The following is a 19,109-nucleotide window of genomic DNA, read 5'->3' as shown; positions in this document are numbered from 1 at the left end:
TGTATGTCATAATATAAATGTAATTACATTTTGAGGGAAAATCATAAATATACAGACCTACTATGATAGAGAAAGCAAACTAAATAAAAGGAAAGTTGAATAATATTGTCACGATTCAGACCTCCCAGAAATACGTCTAAATAAGTGACAGTTGTCTTTCCTTATGTCAACAAAATCTACCCACGGGGCAGGACAGTCGACTGCATTTACAGCTTAGAACAAAAGAATTTCTTTCGCTCAACTGACACCGTAAAATTTTCCTTCCCCACTGACGAAAAGAATTTATATTGGGTTGGAAAATCTTTTCCATTTATGGTCCTTATGACTTCAACAAGCATTTTGTTCCGTGGTATTTAAGCTGCAGTTGGAACTTTTTAAGATCTCTTTGCTGAAGTCAGTCAGATGCTTGTGGATTCGGCAAAACGAATGTCTCTCTTTTGGGTCTGTTTTCCAGCAGCTCAGCATTATGTGATAGACTGTGTCGGGACATTCCTCAGATCGCTGTAACAGTATACCCTCGTCCAAGAAGCGAACAACCTTGTCAAAATGAAAATTATCGAATTAAATTAAACATTTATGATATTTACATGTATATAGGGGTATTTAGTTTGCACCATGGAAGTTTGGGTCGATGATGGTACAATGACGCTATGACCAGATTATGATGGTACATGTACATGTACAATGACGCAATGACCGGATGATATGCTGGCGATGACGATGGTCGACATTATCATCAACACAATGCCACCGAGCCATCCTGTAATCGAGCAAACGATCGCATCACATTGCCCCGACATGATGGTGACATCGCATTATAACACGTAACTATCGTACCACCGTGTTATCGTACAATCATATCATCCGCTAATAAACAGTATAATATCCGATACACTGATGTTTGTAAATTTTCCTTCGAGTGTCGAGATCACTAAGCCTTATTAGTGGGATGTCTAAAATTAAGACTTTCCTCAAGTGTTTTTCCTTTCTCTGCAAACTAGATTTCTTTTCCACTTAAGATTTGGATCTACATGTAATTACATTTTTAATATGTGAGCAAATTAGCCCAACCCTTAAGCGAAAGCATAAGACATGGATTTTAAATCAATGTTTATAGAAATGAGAGATTAGCAGTTGTGATGGATGACAGAGAGACATGTAATTATGAAAGAAAATACTTTAAAAATCGTCAACGATGTTTTCTTCAAGAAGCGAAAAATGGGGTACAATTACACTCATTGCATAATGATACGGTCGTAAATAAAATTTCGATTCCTTTGTGAAAGTGTTATTAAATATAGCTTAAAAAACATTAAAGTCTTGACAGTCTAGTTAGTATTCCCCGAGAACAATGTACCGCCCACCTGCGTTCTATCTGCACCATACAGTATGAAAATTTTTAATATCAATGTTAGACTTAAACAAGTAAAATTTTTCCATGGACAATCTCGCAATCTTGCAGTTTAAAAACCCCAAATATCTGTACTCACAACTTTTCTTTAATTTTGACAATGGTGTCATTTTGTCCTTACCTTGGTTCTATTTGGTACATGTAAGGTATGTAATATCATTCCAATAACAGCGTGTCACTTTGTTTAACCCCTTACATGGCATATACGCATTTCTACGCATCTGACTTGAAAAACGAGAGTAGTGTGAAAAAACATTCATAACTTCGTTAATACTGCAAATATCAGAATAAATCTTACATTGTTGAAAAGAGAAGATAATTGCAATGAAATAATATACAAAAAAATTTTTTTATTAGTTGTACCAGTTTTTTGCTAGCTTGAGTTCAACTTTCCCCCAATTTGATCGATTTGCCATTATCGAAAATCAATGCAGGGGTAACACGTTCTATGTAAAAATGCTAAATTCTGTTGATTACCTTCCAACCCCACTCCATCCCCCCAAAATATTTACAATTGGTTTGTAAAAAATGTACAACATGCTCATAATTTTCAACACAGCAATAAAATATTTTTTAATATATTTAACTAAGCAAAAAAAAAAAATTGAATGAAACTCATTCTTGAATAAATGGAAATTCCAGCATGATTATGGTGTATTTCGTTGCAATTGCAACTGAAATGATATTTTTATAATCATTTTCAGAAACTACAGAATACCTGCTTTCAGAATATATATACATTGGTATATACAAAAATTACATGAAATACTCAAAAAATGCATTGAAATCTTAATATCAATTTGTCTAGAAATGCTTAAAATCTTTGCCATGGAAGGGGTTAATGGAGCTGTCTCAGTTTTACAAATTGATCACAATATTTCTAATGACTGGATGTTTGATTTCAATGACAAGAATACTACTTTGCAATATGAACATTGAACAGAGAAACTAACAATAGCTTAGATTGACCACGTGTTGTTTCCTTATTACAAATGTCGCACCTACCCACCCACCCCCACCCCTCCCCAATAAAGTTGTTTTAACTTTGTTTCATTCCCTACCAACTTGTTTCTCGGTTGTTAGAGGGAAACTTTAATAAGATATCTTAAAGACTTCAGAGTGAGCAAAGAGAGATAACTTGTTTATGAAAAAGGAGAAGATGGCGAAAAGTCAATTCTTTTAAGAAATTGACAGGTATTACCTCTTTATTCGTTCGTACCTACCTCTTCATTTGAGTGCCCATAGTACGGTTGTCGACCATAGCTGTAAATCTCCCACAGAACCACGCCGTAAGCCCAGATATCCGACTCGTTCGTAAAGCAGCCGTATTTAACACTCTCCGGCGACATCCAACGCACGGGAAGCATTCTGGAACCCCCAATCTTATAAAAAATAAAATGAAAGTTAGTCCAGCTTTCCCTTAGATATTTTATTACAAATACAGAGTTACAACGCAATTTGTAATATTTGCAGTTGAAATTTACCAAGTCTGACTTTTTGAGATTCGAATGCATTAATTTTACTAAAGAAAATGTCAAAAAAAAAACCCAGAAAATGTAGCTTCAATTTTTTAAAGTACGCCAGTGTGTGATAATGGAAACAAAAAATATTTCAAATTAGAATCCGTCCTAAAGAAGTCAAATTTATGATCTAAATAAAAGCCATTGAGCACCTTGTAGTAGTCGTGAGTGTACACATCCCTCGCCATTCCGAAGTCCGATATCTTGACTGTAAGATCGTCTCCTACCAGACAATTCCTTGTTGCCAAATCTCTGTGCACAAAATGCTGTGACGTCAGATACTTCATCCCATTGGCTATTTGCAACGCCACATCAATGAGGTCAGCCTAAAAGTAAAGGAAAAAACTGATTCATCTAGGATACAGACATGGAAACCATATACATGTACATATACAATGTATTAAAATAATACTTTTACATAAGCTTTAAAATTCATACAATTTTGTATTGCGGTTTTGTTAACTTGCAGTTTTTGGTAACCTGAAATAAGAGTTTTTTATACGTAGGTCAAACTCCAAGGTTAAGGGCTTCCATGGATCTTGTCTTGTCAAGATAAATATGCAAAATATAAAAGTCCTAGCACGAACTATTCAAAAGTTATGGTTGAAATTGTGTAATTTTATTTGCAAATGCGGATTTACCTTCAAGGTAAAATTTTGTACCAAAGGAAAGTCTTGTAACATGGAATACACATGTGAAAAATAAAAGCCATAGTTCCAACCGATCAAAAGTTATGGACAGGTTTTTGAGGACAAAAAGATAGACAGATAGACAGACGGACGAACAGGGCAAGAACTTTAGTACAATTCTCATTTAAGCTTGGACTTTCAGTAAGGCGTGACATTCTCGGCGCTGTACGTAATTAGCTTCTGTCAAATGCCGAATAGATTCTCACTGGTTAAGAAATTGATAACATTAGGAACTTTAAATTGTTGTTGACAACGATGAGACGACTCTGTGCCGTGCGAGAACTTGTAATTGGCTATTTGCTACACTCGACCGAATTTCTATCCTATGTATATTTCAACAGTGAAGGAAAGCTGTGTAAATTTCAGAAGCTAATTATGTAACGTCGAGAATGCCACGCCTTACTGAAAGTCCAAGCTTAACTGAGAATTGTACTAAAACCCGAATCTTCGATTACGGGGTCATAAAAATGCAACTAATCTACAATGCCTTTAGTGACAAATTGCACAACTGAGGTCGCTCCATCAAGCCAAAACTATAGCATGTTACCTTAGTGCAAGACAAATTGATTGAACTAGATTTTTTTTATGAAAATGCAACACACATTGTTTGTTTCACTTCCCTACGAAATTTTTTAACTCATATTAATATGCTACCACTTGGTGGTGGAGGGCTGTAAATTTAGACATATGCACAGCACTTCCGCCGTAGGATGAAAAACAACCCCTGTAGAATATTGACCGGGGATCATTTTTCTACCGTACGGTCCGCAAATACATAAAGGTTAAATCACACAACCTTATGCTATGAAATGTTGATTTCTAAAAGCTTTAACGCTTTAATAACAAAATTAAAAGGTCTCACTAAAATTTACATGAATAAAACAACCTGGCGCAGTGGTTATAGCGTCTGTTCTAGAGTCGCGAAATAAGGAGCTGATTCTTACATACGTCGCGGGTTCGAATCCACTGCAGACGTGGAGACCCCGGTTTTGGGGATGAGACCGTATAAATCGAGGTCCCATGTCGCGGTAGGTTTTGGCACGACAAAGATCTCTGATTGCTCAATATCCCTCAATGCCAACTATAGGTATAAATTAGCACCCCCCTCCCAACAGACAAGTTTAGGCGTCTTGATGTGTGTGAAAAATGCTCAAGAGGGAGTTAAACAATTAACAACAAATCAAAATATGTATAGCTTCAATATCTGCAATCCTCTTTGATTTTAACCTAGATTAATAATAAAAAAATATCAAAATGAAGTTTTTTTCTTCAAAATTATTAAATAATTGTTAATAAAACCCTCGTATAAATACGAATAAAAATATCTAGCTATCGGGATTAGTCTTTTGTCGTCCGACGTCTTTCGTGGATCGGTCACAAATATTTCAGCTTCTGTTGAACCTAGAAATGATTAACCATTTTCAGACTAGAGCATCAATGAATGTTAATTGCATGGCCCCTGTTCCCCCGGTACATAAGCCATTAAAGTAGTGCAATTTCAAATAAAACCCTTTTTCCCCTCTGCAGTTATACTCTCCTAATATATCTATTCCCCATACATCCTCCTTTCTGTCTGATCTACTTCAAACCTCTCTCGCACCTCTTACACCCAAACTACATCCCCCGTCTGCTCTCACCCTCTTACTCTCCCACGTCTACTTCCACTCTCTTTCTCCCCCACGTCTACTCCTACCCTATTAATCTCTGCTCCCAGCCTCTTCTTCCCCCAACTCTACTCCCAACCTCTTATTCTCCCACTATACTCTCCTTCTTCCGTTCTCATGGCCACTCTCCCCTTTTATCACCCACTCCAATCTCCAGCTTTCCTCCTCTCCTCTCTCTTTTTCTCTCTCTCTCTCTTTTTTTTTTTTGTTTGCTTAACTTATTTACTTAATGTCCTTATGAAAAAAAAAATATATAAATGCCTAAAACGTTAAGGTTTCATAGTGTTTACAATAAAAAAAATAATGTGAAAATACTCATTCTAAAACAAAGAGAAAATTCTTATTTATTTTAAAAGAAATTATAAAATATTCATTCTTGATCTCTTTACTTTAAACCGGGTTTAGCAAAATCTTTTAATAAGAAGAAAAATGAATTTAATTAAAAATTTTAAGGGCGATAACTTCACACAACTTCATTTAAATGAAGATATTTTTTAATTATTGAAAAGGGGTTTGTCATTCCCTAACTCTTTTCCTTGTATGCAGTGAGTTTACTTAAATTCTATATACATTTTTGAAAATTTGTTCAGACACTAAATCTTACATTGTTATACGCATTTTTACGCATTATCCGATGTGTCATATTTTCTCATCGCATATTAATGTTCGTTTGGGGCTTTATTCAAATGCGTATTGTTAATATTAATAAACCAACATTACTTTTATTTGTCTACTGCATGTAACCATAGACTTAACGCTTTTTAATTAATTGTATTAAATGATTTACCGCTGGGCCATCAGTGTAATTGAGTAAATGTTCACCTTATTATAGGTCCTATCAAATGTCCATATCGAGTAAGCATATTCCTTATCATCTTTTTCCTTTTTTTTCAAGTACACATGAATCTTAACCAAAAACATTTTAATGACTTACCCTTCTTCTAAAAGAATAACATCTAATTTTGGGGAAGAAAATATTAACATTGTTTTGAAATATTGGTTTGTCGTTGGCCAAGGCTAAAGCAAGACATAAAAAATGAATTTTCTGCTAGATCACTGTCTGTTAGAAGTGGTATTTTAATTAATGCTTTTGAACACATCAGATCATGGAAAGGATGGGCATTGAATGGGTATCTCAAAAACGACGACAAGACCAGGATTTATGACTGAGATCAGACAACTGCGTGTAACGGCATCTGTAAATACCAAACCTTGGGGCAATAACATCTACTTCTTTACAAAACATCCTGTTTTAAAAGTCAAAACACCCAGTCCTACAAAATAGACAAGTAGGTAAAGTCCTTTTATGGGCATAACGTGAAGAAATATGTGATTATTAACTTTCAGAGTATTAACTTATGTGTTAATTGAAAAGCAGATAGATCTATATTGCTGAAGGGATTGTCACCATTCATAAAGGTTTTTAATAGAAGAATAGGGACATCACGCCTACAATATTTGATATTTTTCATATGTTAACGTTCAATTCCGATTAAGGCTTTCTCTCTACACTGACGCAAGGAATCGAACAAACTGCAGGACGTGGAGACCGGTGAAAGTCTCATTAAATTTCATTCAGTGGAATATGGAGTTGCGGATAAGAACTGGTTACCCCGAAGAATAACAGACGGACGGACGGACATCCCCTTTTCAAGTGGGGGGGTATAATGATTTTGACTACTGTACCTGTGAAATCAGGCCATTCCAATTTTATCTTAATGTAGCATGCACATATCTTTCAAAAACCTACTTACCTATATATTCACAAACCAACCAAGCCAAGTATTAAATCACGGAACACCCTTTTTGTTTCGAAAAATGTCGTTATTCAAAGGATGTAGTTTCACAATTCTATTTTTCTTTTAGTGAAGTCTATTTCTAGGAAAAATTATGATACTTCAAAAAACTTAATATATGCTATAAGTGGCCTATTTTAGACAAATAAAAAATAAAAAGATATTAACAAAATTCAAACGTTCAAAACTCCCGATTTTGGTTGATTTTTTGTTTCAGAAACCATGGCACGCACGGATGCTTAACATAAAAAACCTTGGAATACAGTAAAACTTCATACAAGTATTTTCATGGAATGAAATTTTCGAGGCTTCGAAAATTTAACACCCATGAAAGTAAGTGATTTCACAATAACTTCATCGACTACGTGTATAAAACTTTTCCAAAGCGATTTCGTCAGCCCTCTCTCATTTGACCCACTGTTAGATTGGTAACATACCCACTGTAAGAATTTGTAACATACCTTCTTGAGTTTGAAATCATTCTCACTCTTTCGCATCACTGGATCATTTCTGCGGAGGAGTTCAGCCAAATCTCCGTGAACCATGTACTCAAATATCATATAGGGCGTATCACCAATATCTACAAAATGAAAAAAAAATTACATAGATCTAAAATTCTTACCAAGGGAAAAAAGCTGATTTCATACTTAGAATTTTTCAATAACTTTTAAAATTTTTAATTTGACAATCTAGACAGGTTTTCAAATGCATGCATATATAAGTAACAATGTTGCATTTCTGTGCACCATGCACCACTATTAAAATCGATCGCGAGTTCTTGTTCTTTTGAACTCCACTTTTCTTTAGCGGCACAATTCTGATGAAGTATTTTTGTTGCTGCTAGAATTGTGACGTGTTAAACGAAGATAGCTTTTATTCTCAGTCTTACGGGTTACACGTTTGTCTAAAAGCTTAAGACATGCATTTGATGGTGTTGATATAAATTTCTTAGAAATTTAGACAGGCTGATTAGAGGTAGCCAATTTTATCAACCTTTTTCTCTTTAAGAACAAATTTTATAGTTTCTTTCTTACCTTTGGTAATAACACCTAGCAGACTCAAAATATTGTCGTGGTTAAAGTTGCTCATTATTTCAACTTCTCTTTCAAAATCTTCCTTGACTTCGTTTGACACGCCTTCCTTCAAAATTTTTACTGCAACGTCCTTTGCGCTTGGACAGTCTTGGGTGTAATATAGGCCTGGGAAGTAAATAAGAATTACATATTCGTTTTAATGTAATATTGTTGTACAATTTTTTCAACTTTCTTACTTATAAACTGTGTTTTTAAAATAATACATTTAATTTTTGCAAGTTCTATTCAATAACTGGCAAGTATATGGGCCAAGGAACACGTGATCTAATGGCCGTACATGTATGAAGCTATTTATTATTAGTTTTCTTTATTGGTTATTTCATTGATAAGGCTTTTGACTGTTCAGTTCGTTGCATGCCAAGAGGTAGGCAACACATTTGGTATCTGAATATTACACAGCAATTTGAATGTACAAATAATGTTGTTTCTTTTTTTTTTATATTAAATAACTCTACCCGAAAAATCTCACCCTTATAAACATGTCCAAAAGCTCCCTCTCCCACTGTTTCTATTATCTTCACCCTTTCAAATGGAATCTCTTTTATTGAAACCTTCTTTTCGTCTGACTTCTCTTGTGACGTCATAAAATATGTCGGATTCTTATTCACAAAGTTCATTCTATCTAACAACTGAATGTCCTCGTTATTGCGAATAATAACATCTTTTCTCTTTTTCCTCTTTTGACAAAACTGTCTCTTTCTCGCAAAAATGAAAGCAAGAACCATTAACAGGGTGATTATGAATGATACGGGAATGAATATTTGAAGAAGAGTTTGTGTTTCCGGGACTTCCGGTTTCGCTGATAAAACAGGATTCAGAGTCTGAAAAAACCAAAACGAAAGATTCAAACTAAATTTCTATTCTCATAAAAATTATGAAAATAAACACTAGTCTTTATTCAACCATATAAACAATAATAAGAGATGTGTATTCAAACATTTTGAGGGTTTCATAGACATGAAACATAGTGCGATTAAAAAGGCAATATTTATCCATAAAAAATAAATTAAAAATGAAGTTCTGTTCTTTTTGCTTTAGTTATCACATTAACTTATCTCCCATCCTAAATCAACACCTAGTAGAAAACAAGACAGGAATTTCCTTTTAAACTTATGATTAAGAATTAAGCACTCAAACGCAAAAATAAAATTATACAGAGGCTAATTTTTCCCAAAGGATATCTAAGGTAAAGGAAATCCATTCTATAGCGCCGAACTGGGAAAACATTCAAGTGAACTTCTTTTATGCTAGCCTATCATTGTGTTTTGCCATCTTAATTTGACAAAAAATGGATTAAAACTATATACCAACTTTGTTATAATTGCTTGTGGCATTGTTGTCAATGGATATCAGAAATGTCTCCTTGGCATCTTCATGAGAACTGTATGCTGCACAGAAAAGAATGGAATGATAGTTACATGTTAACTTAAAAGCTATTCTCCAGGAATAATTCAAATTGCAAAAGTAGGGAGTCACAATTATTCAGCCTAATTTTCACATGATTCGTTATGAGTGAATGCTCTTGCTTTTTCTGTTTTATAAGATTAAATAATTTGATTGTTGTACTGGAGCCTAAGAATGTTTTATTCAATACGTGAAAAAAAATTGTTCATATTGAAAGAAGAAAAGTATTCATTTATAAACCATATTGGGGTAAGTATTTCGTTTTCAAAGTATTTACAGAACTGTTAATTTTTTATTCCCGATTTTCCATTCAGGCTATACATAAAGTCATATACTTATTGAATTAACTTTTATAAAATCACCATATTATGACAAATATTGCAATTTAATACATTCTGCGAGTCCAGGAGAAAAAAAGCACCCATTTTAAATAAAAATAACACTTTTTAGTAATATCTAAAAATTTACATCACAGACCCCCCATTTTGATTAAAAATTTCTTTTCTGAATATATAAGATAACTTTAAATTTTAAATTCATTAACTTCAACATTTTTATCTATATTTATAAATCAATGGAACCAAAGAGACCTGAATTTATTTTGAAAAGACATATAAAAAATATGACAAAAAGTTTAAAATTAGTTTGTATATTCAATTATTTGACTTTTCCGCACTCAGAAAATATCATTTTTCTGTTGAACAAGTTAGAGAATTATTTTGAAATTTCATACTTTTAGGAAAACTTCGAAGAATTGATTTGAGCTGAAGATTAAGACACAATCTTAGTGCAGAAAGATTACATACATTACATGTGCATGTTCTCTAGTGCCAAATAGAAGCATTTTTTTTTGTGTTGATTTTTAATTGAGCAATATGTCTAAATACTAGAAATATACTTGGCAAAAAATTCTTAAGAATTTTAGAAGCAGGATCAAACCTCCTTAAAAAGTTAAAATATCAAATTAAAAAGAAATACACGTACATAGGCTTTTACATCTTCCGTCTCGATCAGTCTCCTCCAAATTATGTATGCAGTAACAAGTCGTAAATCCCCGGCTCCCATTGTCTATACATTCTATCTCGCTCTGCGTGTTGTTCAAACAGTCTTCTTTCGTATCACATTTCCTAAAGTTACCTGAAACAGATTTCATAGATGAATAAATGCTTGTGATTTTAAGAAATTTTAAGGAAATTACACAAGTTTTCTAAGGCTTACTGTTCGTTTTCTTATTCATCATATTCTCCCAAGTTTGGTTGTTGCAAGTTGCGCATTTTATATTATGATTTAACGTTAATATAAGCGTTATATCTATGTCAAAACACGTGCGTAAGAGTGGGAGAGGAGTGATTTGCATTGGACTGAATTTTTCATGAAATTAACACATTCAAATCAAATAATAAACAACGGAAATCTATTTAAGAAGATCTACATGTACAGTCTACAGCGCCACCTTATTGATAGGTAATGATATATCACTAAAGAACGATGCCTTACCGTTCATATAGACCCATAGCGCCAAATAGTAGGATTTTAAAAACTTGAAATGACCAAAATGATTCCTTATTTTATTGTCACATTGGTCTAACCGCTGGATGAAAGAATGTTTACTAGAACGGTAGGATTTCATTTGTCATACCGGCGTACGCCGAATGCGCCGCTTGACCTTTCGTAACCCGGCTTGTTACTTCATTTGACTGGGGTAGGTTCGCCGGCGTACGCCGAATGCGCCGGTCTGAAATGACCGACGAGGAAATCGCCGGTCTTAGAAATATGGCGGGAAGAAAAAACAACTGTGAAAATGCAGATACTTTTTACCAAATCGACATGTTCTTTATTTGTTTGCATATTTTGAGCAAATCTCTATTCAAAAATTTAAAATATGTTTTTATTCTCTAGAAAATAAAATTTTTCATGAGGTCCATGTTTTGTTTTGTTTTAAATTTGAATTTCGAATTATTCTACTAAGACATAATGTAAAAAGTGATAAAACTTAATTGAAAATTTGCACAGGCAAAAAAGAGAATAATGATAATGAATAATTGATTATCATTTATATTATAATCAGCGTAATTATTCATTTTTTAAAAATGTTTTCGCCGGTTTACTTCATTTGCCACTTAGCCGTTTTACGCCGGCCATATGACCGGCGCAATACGGCGTATGCCGATCAGTGACAAATGAAATTGGCCCATTGTCAAATTTTTTACTTCAAACTGAATTTTGGCACTAAAGAAGTTTAAAGAAAGACTTTTATACTATTTAAGTTTTCAGAAATATTCCTGTTTTCTTTGATTTCGAAAGTCATTAAAACACATCGGATGCTGTGTGCAGATTAGCGTCAGCAAGAATCAAAACATCGATATCAATCATCGTTCAAAGCTTCTTGAATGTAGAATTCAGAGTAAAGTTCTTATAATTGAAAGTTATGAAACTTTAAATAGCAAATTTTTTCTGTGGAGAATTCTTTTGCAAAAATAACATAACAATTTAATATGCCACCCATGGGCCACATCATTCACCTGAGCACTGTGGCTGGGGAAAAAATAAAACATCAGTTTAATACTAAAAGAGTTTAAATTCATGCAAAAGTGGTCCCGAACTACTCCTAAAAGGAGGTAGAATGGTAGATGGGTTACGATTAGAACTTTTTTCCTTACAAGTTTGAACTTTCATTGCGGCCCCCTCCTAACCAAAGGAGTCATGATTTAAACAAATCTGACACAGCGCTATATGAGGATGCTTCCATATAGGTATGACCGATCATAGCTTTGCTGTTCTTAAAAAATCCTAATTAATGAATTCCCATGTACATGTATAACTTTGATCATTAATTGTGCCCAACCCTATCCCTAGGGTGTCATTATTTGAACTAATTTAAATCTACAATACCCCATGATACTTCCGAACAATTAATAGCCAATCATGGCTTTGTTGTTCTTGAGAATTTAAATTTTTTTTACCTATATATATTTATGTAAAACTGATCTTCCATTGTGGACCCACCCTTCATCTGGGGGTCATGATAATTTGGAAAAATAAGTCAATCTGTACACTAACAAGCAAGAATGTTTCCGTATAAATATGACCAATCATGGCTTTGCTGTTCTTGAGAAGGGTTTTAAAAATTTTCCCTACATATTCCTAAGTAAAACTGTGATCGTTCAAGGGGCATGATTTGAATAAATTTGAATCTAAACTTCCCGAGGATGCTTCGAGATAAATATGACAGATCATGGCTTTGCTGTTCTTGAGAAGATTTTTGAACTTTAAAATATATCTTTCCTATGTAAAACTTTGAAAACTTTTAAAATTGTGGCCCCATCCAATCCCAGGGGGTCATGATTTAAAAAAAAATGCAAAAAATCTAGTATCTACACTACATCTCCCCAAGGATGCTTCCATATAAATATGATCAATCATGAATTTGCTGTTATTCAGAAGATTTCCCCCATACACTCCTGTATAGAACTTTGATCGTCCATTATGGCCCTACCTTATTCGCGGGGGTTATGATTTGAACAAATCTAAATCTACACTACATCTGTGCCCGAGGATGCTTCTACATAATTATCATCAATCATGGCTTTGTCGTTCTTAGAAGATTTTACTTGTATATTCCTAGTATGTAAAACTTTGATCGTCCATTGTGGTCCCCCGCTACTCCTGGGGTAATTATGATTTGAAAAATAAAATAGAATCTACACTACCTAGGGATATTTCTTAATGAGTTTCATCTTTATTGGCCCAGTGGTTCTTGAGAAGAAGAGTTTTTAAAAGGTGCCATTAATTTTTTCACTTATTCGTAATTATCTCCTTTTGGAAGAGGGCGTGGTCCTTCAATTGAAGAAACTTAAATCCCCTTTTCCTAAGGATACTCTGTGCCAGGTGGTTCTGAAGAAGTCGAAAATGTCAAAAGTTTACAGACAGAAAAGCTCACACTTAGGGTGAGCTAAAAAGCGTGATATTCCTGAGGTTCTAATGCAAGCAATAACAATCCTGAGTATCAATTTTCCATGTTAACCACTACTTATGGCTCATAAAAAAATAATGACGTAGAATCATTTTTGTGAAACGATCCTGGTTAAATGGAAAGATACAAGTGAAGTGTCATAAAAATGTCATAAAAATCAAGGTATGATCTTTGTTCCATGTCTTTGTTAGTCGAGATGTAATTTGAGAGCGATCTTTCAAAGAAAATAATTAATAGAAATCCCTCTATTATCGAAAAACTGTGTTTTGTATGAAAAATTGACAATTTTTGCCCTCTGTACATGTACAATGTAAGCTATTCCACAGATGAACTATATTTCCGTATTTGGGAAACTCTTACGATTTTGTGGAGATTTTACAATAAGTTTTCGTTATCGTTAAATGAAATATCAAAAAATTTTGTTTTTTCATTTTCTCAACTGTTGCATAACAGACATTTTGCTCTTTTATTCATCCATCTTTGACAAAATTTTGAAAAAAAAATGACTTCATTGTTCTGGCTGAAGTGAGCCAGTGAAAAGGATGGTAAAAAACGAATACACGATCTGTTATTAAATACGTATATGAAAAACAAAGATGTTTGTGCTCTAATATAATATCTTCCTGTTTATGAAATAAATGTTGACTAATATTAAATAACAAATGACCACAACGCTCACCTGAGCGGACCCTCTCTTCCTGACAAATTAATGTAATTGACCTTGATTGTTTACATCTTGTAAGCTAAATAATATCTCTGTTGATTATCACTATAAGAATCTGGGATGAATTGTTTGTTCACATAATGTATTTAATTAAAATTTCCTGTGTTCTTCAATAACAGGAAAAGGACTTTCAAAGAACTAGAATGAAGTTCCTTTGTACCTTTACCTACTATGCAGTTGCATTTGTTAAAAATAATAGCTTCTAAAGGAAATGAAAACATTTTTTTTTAATTTTCATTGAAAAAAGATAATCACACATTTACCTCTTGATCGTAGTAAACTGAACATATTTATTATGTTTACCGTTATATTTATAGATAAATTAGATATTTTAATTTTCAAAGTATTTTAAAACAATCTGAATTATTATCAACATCTTTTAAATATTAAAACAATTGCATTTCAAAATTGTAGCTCTAAGATTATTAGACCTCAGATTTCTAAATATAATGTCATTTTTCATCTAAGAGTTTTAAACAATTTAGGTAACAGTGTCAGAAGTAAAAACTAAAGATCTGAGATTCTCACTATGGCAACGAAATAAAATATCGATATTTTCATAAGATTTTCTAGGATTTTTTTTAACCAAGAGAGTAAACTTATCCTGACCTATGTTGGAATTTCATAATTATATCGCCTTTTACTCATTCAAAAAAAAGTTAATTGAGAGGCTTTCTTGGTTGTGAAGAAATACAGTAACTGTTTTGAATAATAATGTATTAAACACCCATTCACCAACAATCCAAACTGGTCATTACTATATAAAGAGATCAAAAAGAGGGAGGTACGGTTATGATAAAATCTTATTTCATGGACATGTATTTTTTTTTAAGATTCAAGTCATAATTCGAGGTAAAAAGTGAACAAAGTTGTCATGTTTAATTTAGTACATGTTTGATATCATCGACAAAGTATCACTTATTTGATATCACCAACAATGTTTTGCATGTTTGATATCACCAACAATGTTTGATATCACCAATAATGTTGTGCATGTTTGATGCATAAAAAATGTAGTACTTATTTGATATTACCAACAATGTAGTACATGTTTGATATCACCAACAATGTAGTACATGTTTGATATCACCAACAATGTAGTACAGGTTTGATATCAGTACATGTTTGATATCGAACAATGTAATACAGGTTTAATATCTGTACAAATTGATATCATGCCACCCACTTCATACGAATAACTGCGGAAAGGATTAAAAAATTGTTAAACTCTTCAAATTAACAAATTTCTTCAAAATATAAGAACCAGGCTGTGGGTACATTTTCAAGCTACCGTTGCTGAAAATTAAATTAACTTTTAGAGGATAAAAATTTTAATCTAGCTTTCCACTATATGTAAATATTACAATGTATTTTATACATGTATCATTTTTGGTATAATATCGTTAATATGCATTCAGTTCGTTAAAAAAATTAGTAATTCAAAATCTGTACAAGATAGATTAGTTTGGAAGTATTAGCTGCCACATCTCTCTTAAGAGCCATCCTTTAAAATTCATGCTTTACGGTTTAATTACCGGTAAAACTGACAGATGTGATTGATTTCTCTGCCGTGCTTTTTTTCTGTCGAGAACATGCAAGCATTATGGGTAATCAGCTGTGAGTTTTGATGATCATTAAGTAATGAACGTACAAATGTACGGCTATAAGCAATCATACCCAAAGAATGATTTTATTTTGATTAGGACAATTTGGCGGAATTTATTTCAGTGTATCTGTGTTCTATCTGATTTTACGTTACATGCATCATACATTACATTGATATATAATCCGTACACAGCAATCTGCATCCTGTAGGGAATTTCATTAGATGCATTTTAAAGGGATCATAAAATTTTGACGTTTTTAATTTCCCACACAAAAAACAAAAACACCCACATTTTACTGTTACACTAAATAAATGGACAATGGAGACTTGAGTTCATACCTATAACCTACGTTTTCTATTAAAACATGCAAATTTCAGTGATATAACCTTTAGCCAAATACATTTATAGAGCATTGATCTAAGATACAATTTTAATTCAAAGTATTGTCTAAAAGAATTGACATTTTATCAACATTTTTTAAATATTAAAACAATTTTGCTCTTTTCATACAGACCTTGTATTAAGTATTTTTGCTGTTGCTTACATCAAACAAGAATGATCCAAACACTTGCAGTATTGTAGTAAAAATATAGTAAGCAAGTCTGCATTGTGTATCTCAAGACGGCGTAAAAGTACAGTGTATACACTAGCATGTGTCCTGACGTCAACTTAATTCTTAATATCCCAAGAGAAAAACAAACTTTAACTTATTATTTCTCATTTTTTTCTTTCCATGATATATCAACTAACTTTTGAATCTTTTTTACATTGACAGAATGCCATGGACAATTCAAAAAAGTTATGCTGAGTAGTTACTGCGAAAATGATATTTGTTTTAACAAGAGGCCCATGGGCCACATCGCTCACCTGAGCACCTTTGGTCTATGTTGTGGCCCCGCCCTACCCCCCCAGTTCATAACAAACTTAATTTACACTTTTAGGATGCTTCAAAAAAATTAATCATGAGCTTGGCTATTCTTGGAAGAAGATTTTTAAAGAATTTTCCTATATATTTCTATGTAAAACTTTGTTTTGAATAATAATGTTGATTAAAACACCCAAAATGCTTCCAATAAATATGATCAATTATGGCTTGGCTGTTCATTACTATATAAAGAGAATTTAATTTCCTATATATTTCTAGGTAAACCTTTGGTAGGGTTATGATAAAATCTTATTTCATGGACAAACTTAATTTTTTACCTAAGGATGCTTCACATTAATATGATCAATTATGGCTTTTACTATCCTTGAGAAGAAAATTTTTAAAGAATTTTCCTATAATTTTCTATGTAAAACTTTGTCATGTTTAATGATTAGTACATGTTTGATATCACTACCTGAGGATGCTTCCATATAAATATGATCAATTATGGCTGATATCATTCATGAGAAGAAGATTTTTAAAGAATTTTGATATATATTTCTATGTAACACTTTGGTCGGCCATTGTCTGATATCACCAATAATGTTGTGCATGTTTGAACAGACTAAATCTAAACCTAGGATGCTTCCATATAAATATCATCAATTATTGTTAGGCTTTTCTTGACATTTTTAAAGAATTTTCCTATATATTTCACCAAAACTTGTATTTTGGCCCCGCCCTACCCCCGGGGGTCAGGTTTGAATCTACACTATACATGCTTCCATGTGATATCAATCATGGCTAGGCTTTTCTTGAGAAGATTTTTATAGAATTTTCCTATATATTTCTATGTAACATTGATATTGCATGCCCTACCCCCTTCATGATTTGAACAAACTTGAATCTACACAACCTGAGGATGCTATATAAATATGATCAATTATGGCTTAGCTATTCTTGAGAAGAAGATTTTTAAAGAATTTTCCTATATATTTCTATGTAACACTTTGGTCGGCCATTGTGGCCCCGCCCTAACCCCGGGGGTCATGATTGCATCAAACTTGAATCTACACTACCTGAAAATTTTCCCCAATTTCACTTTCCTGGCACAGTGGTAAAAATTTTTAATCTAGCTTACCACCAAATTTAAATAATTCCAATTATTTTATACATGTAGGGCATTTTTTGTACAAACTTGATCCCCTTCAAAGGATGCGTTGTGGCAAGTTTGGTTAAAAAAATTAGTAAAATGTCAAAATTTACAACAGACAGGACAGACAGATGGACAGACAGACAGACGGACGCCGGACAAAATGTGATCAGAAAATGCAATATCGTATATTTCTATGGAAATGGTTGGCCTTTTAAAATTTACAATGTAGAGCTAGTGATGATAATTTCTCTTCATTTTCATTAAGAATTTCCCAACCATTCTCGAGAAATTCGCGAATTTTTTTTAAGACTAGCAATAACAAAATGCCCGCGCTCCTTTCAAACCATGCATTCTTGTGCGCAGTCACGGTCTACTTATTTAAAGAATAATTCCTTTGCAATCATTAAAAGCTCAAATATTGTTCAGAAGAATCATGGTTCCATATTGAAATAGATTAATACATTTCAGATCGTTGTTTTAGGGAATGGATATACTAGTGTTCAAAAGTTACCATGGAAACAATGTTTATACTTCATGAAAATGTGAATAAATGTTAAAATGGTAAATAAAGTATGTACTTCTATTTTAGGTATACATGTAGTAGTACATTTATAAACTATTTTAATTTATAAGTTCCCTGTTTTCTTTAGACTGACCAGCGGTATAATATCTTCATCATTCCCATACGATTCTTGTTAGACGAAGTAACAAAACCATATTGATTGAGGTATAGGCAACATTCAGGGTATTGTTTTTCGTTTTCCTCCTTATTCCGTTCTATCCATATCCGTTCATATAAAAACGTATATAATTTGAGCTTGAACGTAAGAAAAGAAAACTGAGGGTTTTGCAAACTTCATGTCAAAAAAACTTTGTGTTGCTTTCTCAACCTTGTATTTTGAAATTTAAAAAAAAAGAAGAAAAAAAACTATGCATCAATAATTTATCATTATAAATAGAATATCCTATATATTCTAAAAATCCTTTAAAATCATTTAATATGCAAATTTATAATTAATTGTAATATTTAAAAATACAAAACAAGAGGCCCACGGGCCTTATAGGTCACCAGAGTATCATGTAACAACTTTCCAGCGATTGTATTTGGTTCGTGTTTTAATCCAAAAGCCATGAAATTCACAAATTTTGAAAGAGGCACCACTGCTTATCAAAGGGCAGATTTCAAAGCATTAATTTATTTTTAGT

The 19,109-nt window shown here is 32.9% G+C and overlaps 1 protein-coding gene across 5 annotated transcripts in view; it reads right to left on the bottom strand.

The window, feature by feature from the left end:
- Positions 1-309: 309 nt before the first annotated feature.
- Positions 310-19,109, bottom strand: part of LOC134229621 (tyrosine-protein kinase transmembrane receptor Ror-like) — a 64,830-nt gene continuing 46,030 nt past the window's right edge. For 4 of the 5 annotated variants that reach the window (XM_062711369.1, XM_062711375.1, XM_062711401.1 and 1 more), the window contains 8 exons: positions 10,563-10,715; positions 9,486-9,562; positions 8,644-8,995; positions 8,115-8,279; positions 7,542-7,660; positions 3,084-3,257; positions 2,635-2,793; positions 310-537 (listed from right to left, as the gene is read on the bottom strand). In XM_062711369.1, the coding sequence (XP_062567353.1) occupies positions 328-537; positions 2,635-2,793; positions 3,084-3,257; positions 7,542-7,660; positions 8,115-8,279; positions 8,644-8,995; positions 9,486-9,562; positions 10,563-10,715 (1,409 nt within the window). In that variant the 3' untranslated portion in view covers positions 310-327. Of the gene's footprint in view, positions 538-2,634; positions 2,794-3,083; positions 3,258-7,541; positions 7,661-8,114; positions 8,280-8,643; positions 8,996-9,485; positions 9,563-10,562; positions 10,745-19,109 lie in introns of all 5 variants that reach the window. The other variant, XM_062711382.1, reaches the window with a different exon arrangement.

Source organism: Saccostrea cucullata, unplaced genomic scaffold (genome assembly GCF_032062105.1).
Source record: "Saccostrea cucullata isolate Sc308-1 unplaced genomic scaffold, CSIRO_AGI_Scuc_v1 ctg2204, whole genome shotgun sequence".
In the NCBI taxonomy this organism is placed as follows: domain Eukaryota; kingdom Metazoa; phylum Mollusca; class Bivalvia; order Ostreida; family Ostreidae; genus Saccostrea; species Saccostrea cuccullata.
Note: the sequence above shows the minus strand (reverse complement) of the source record. Positions and strands in the feature narration are given on the sequence as shown.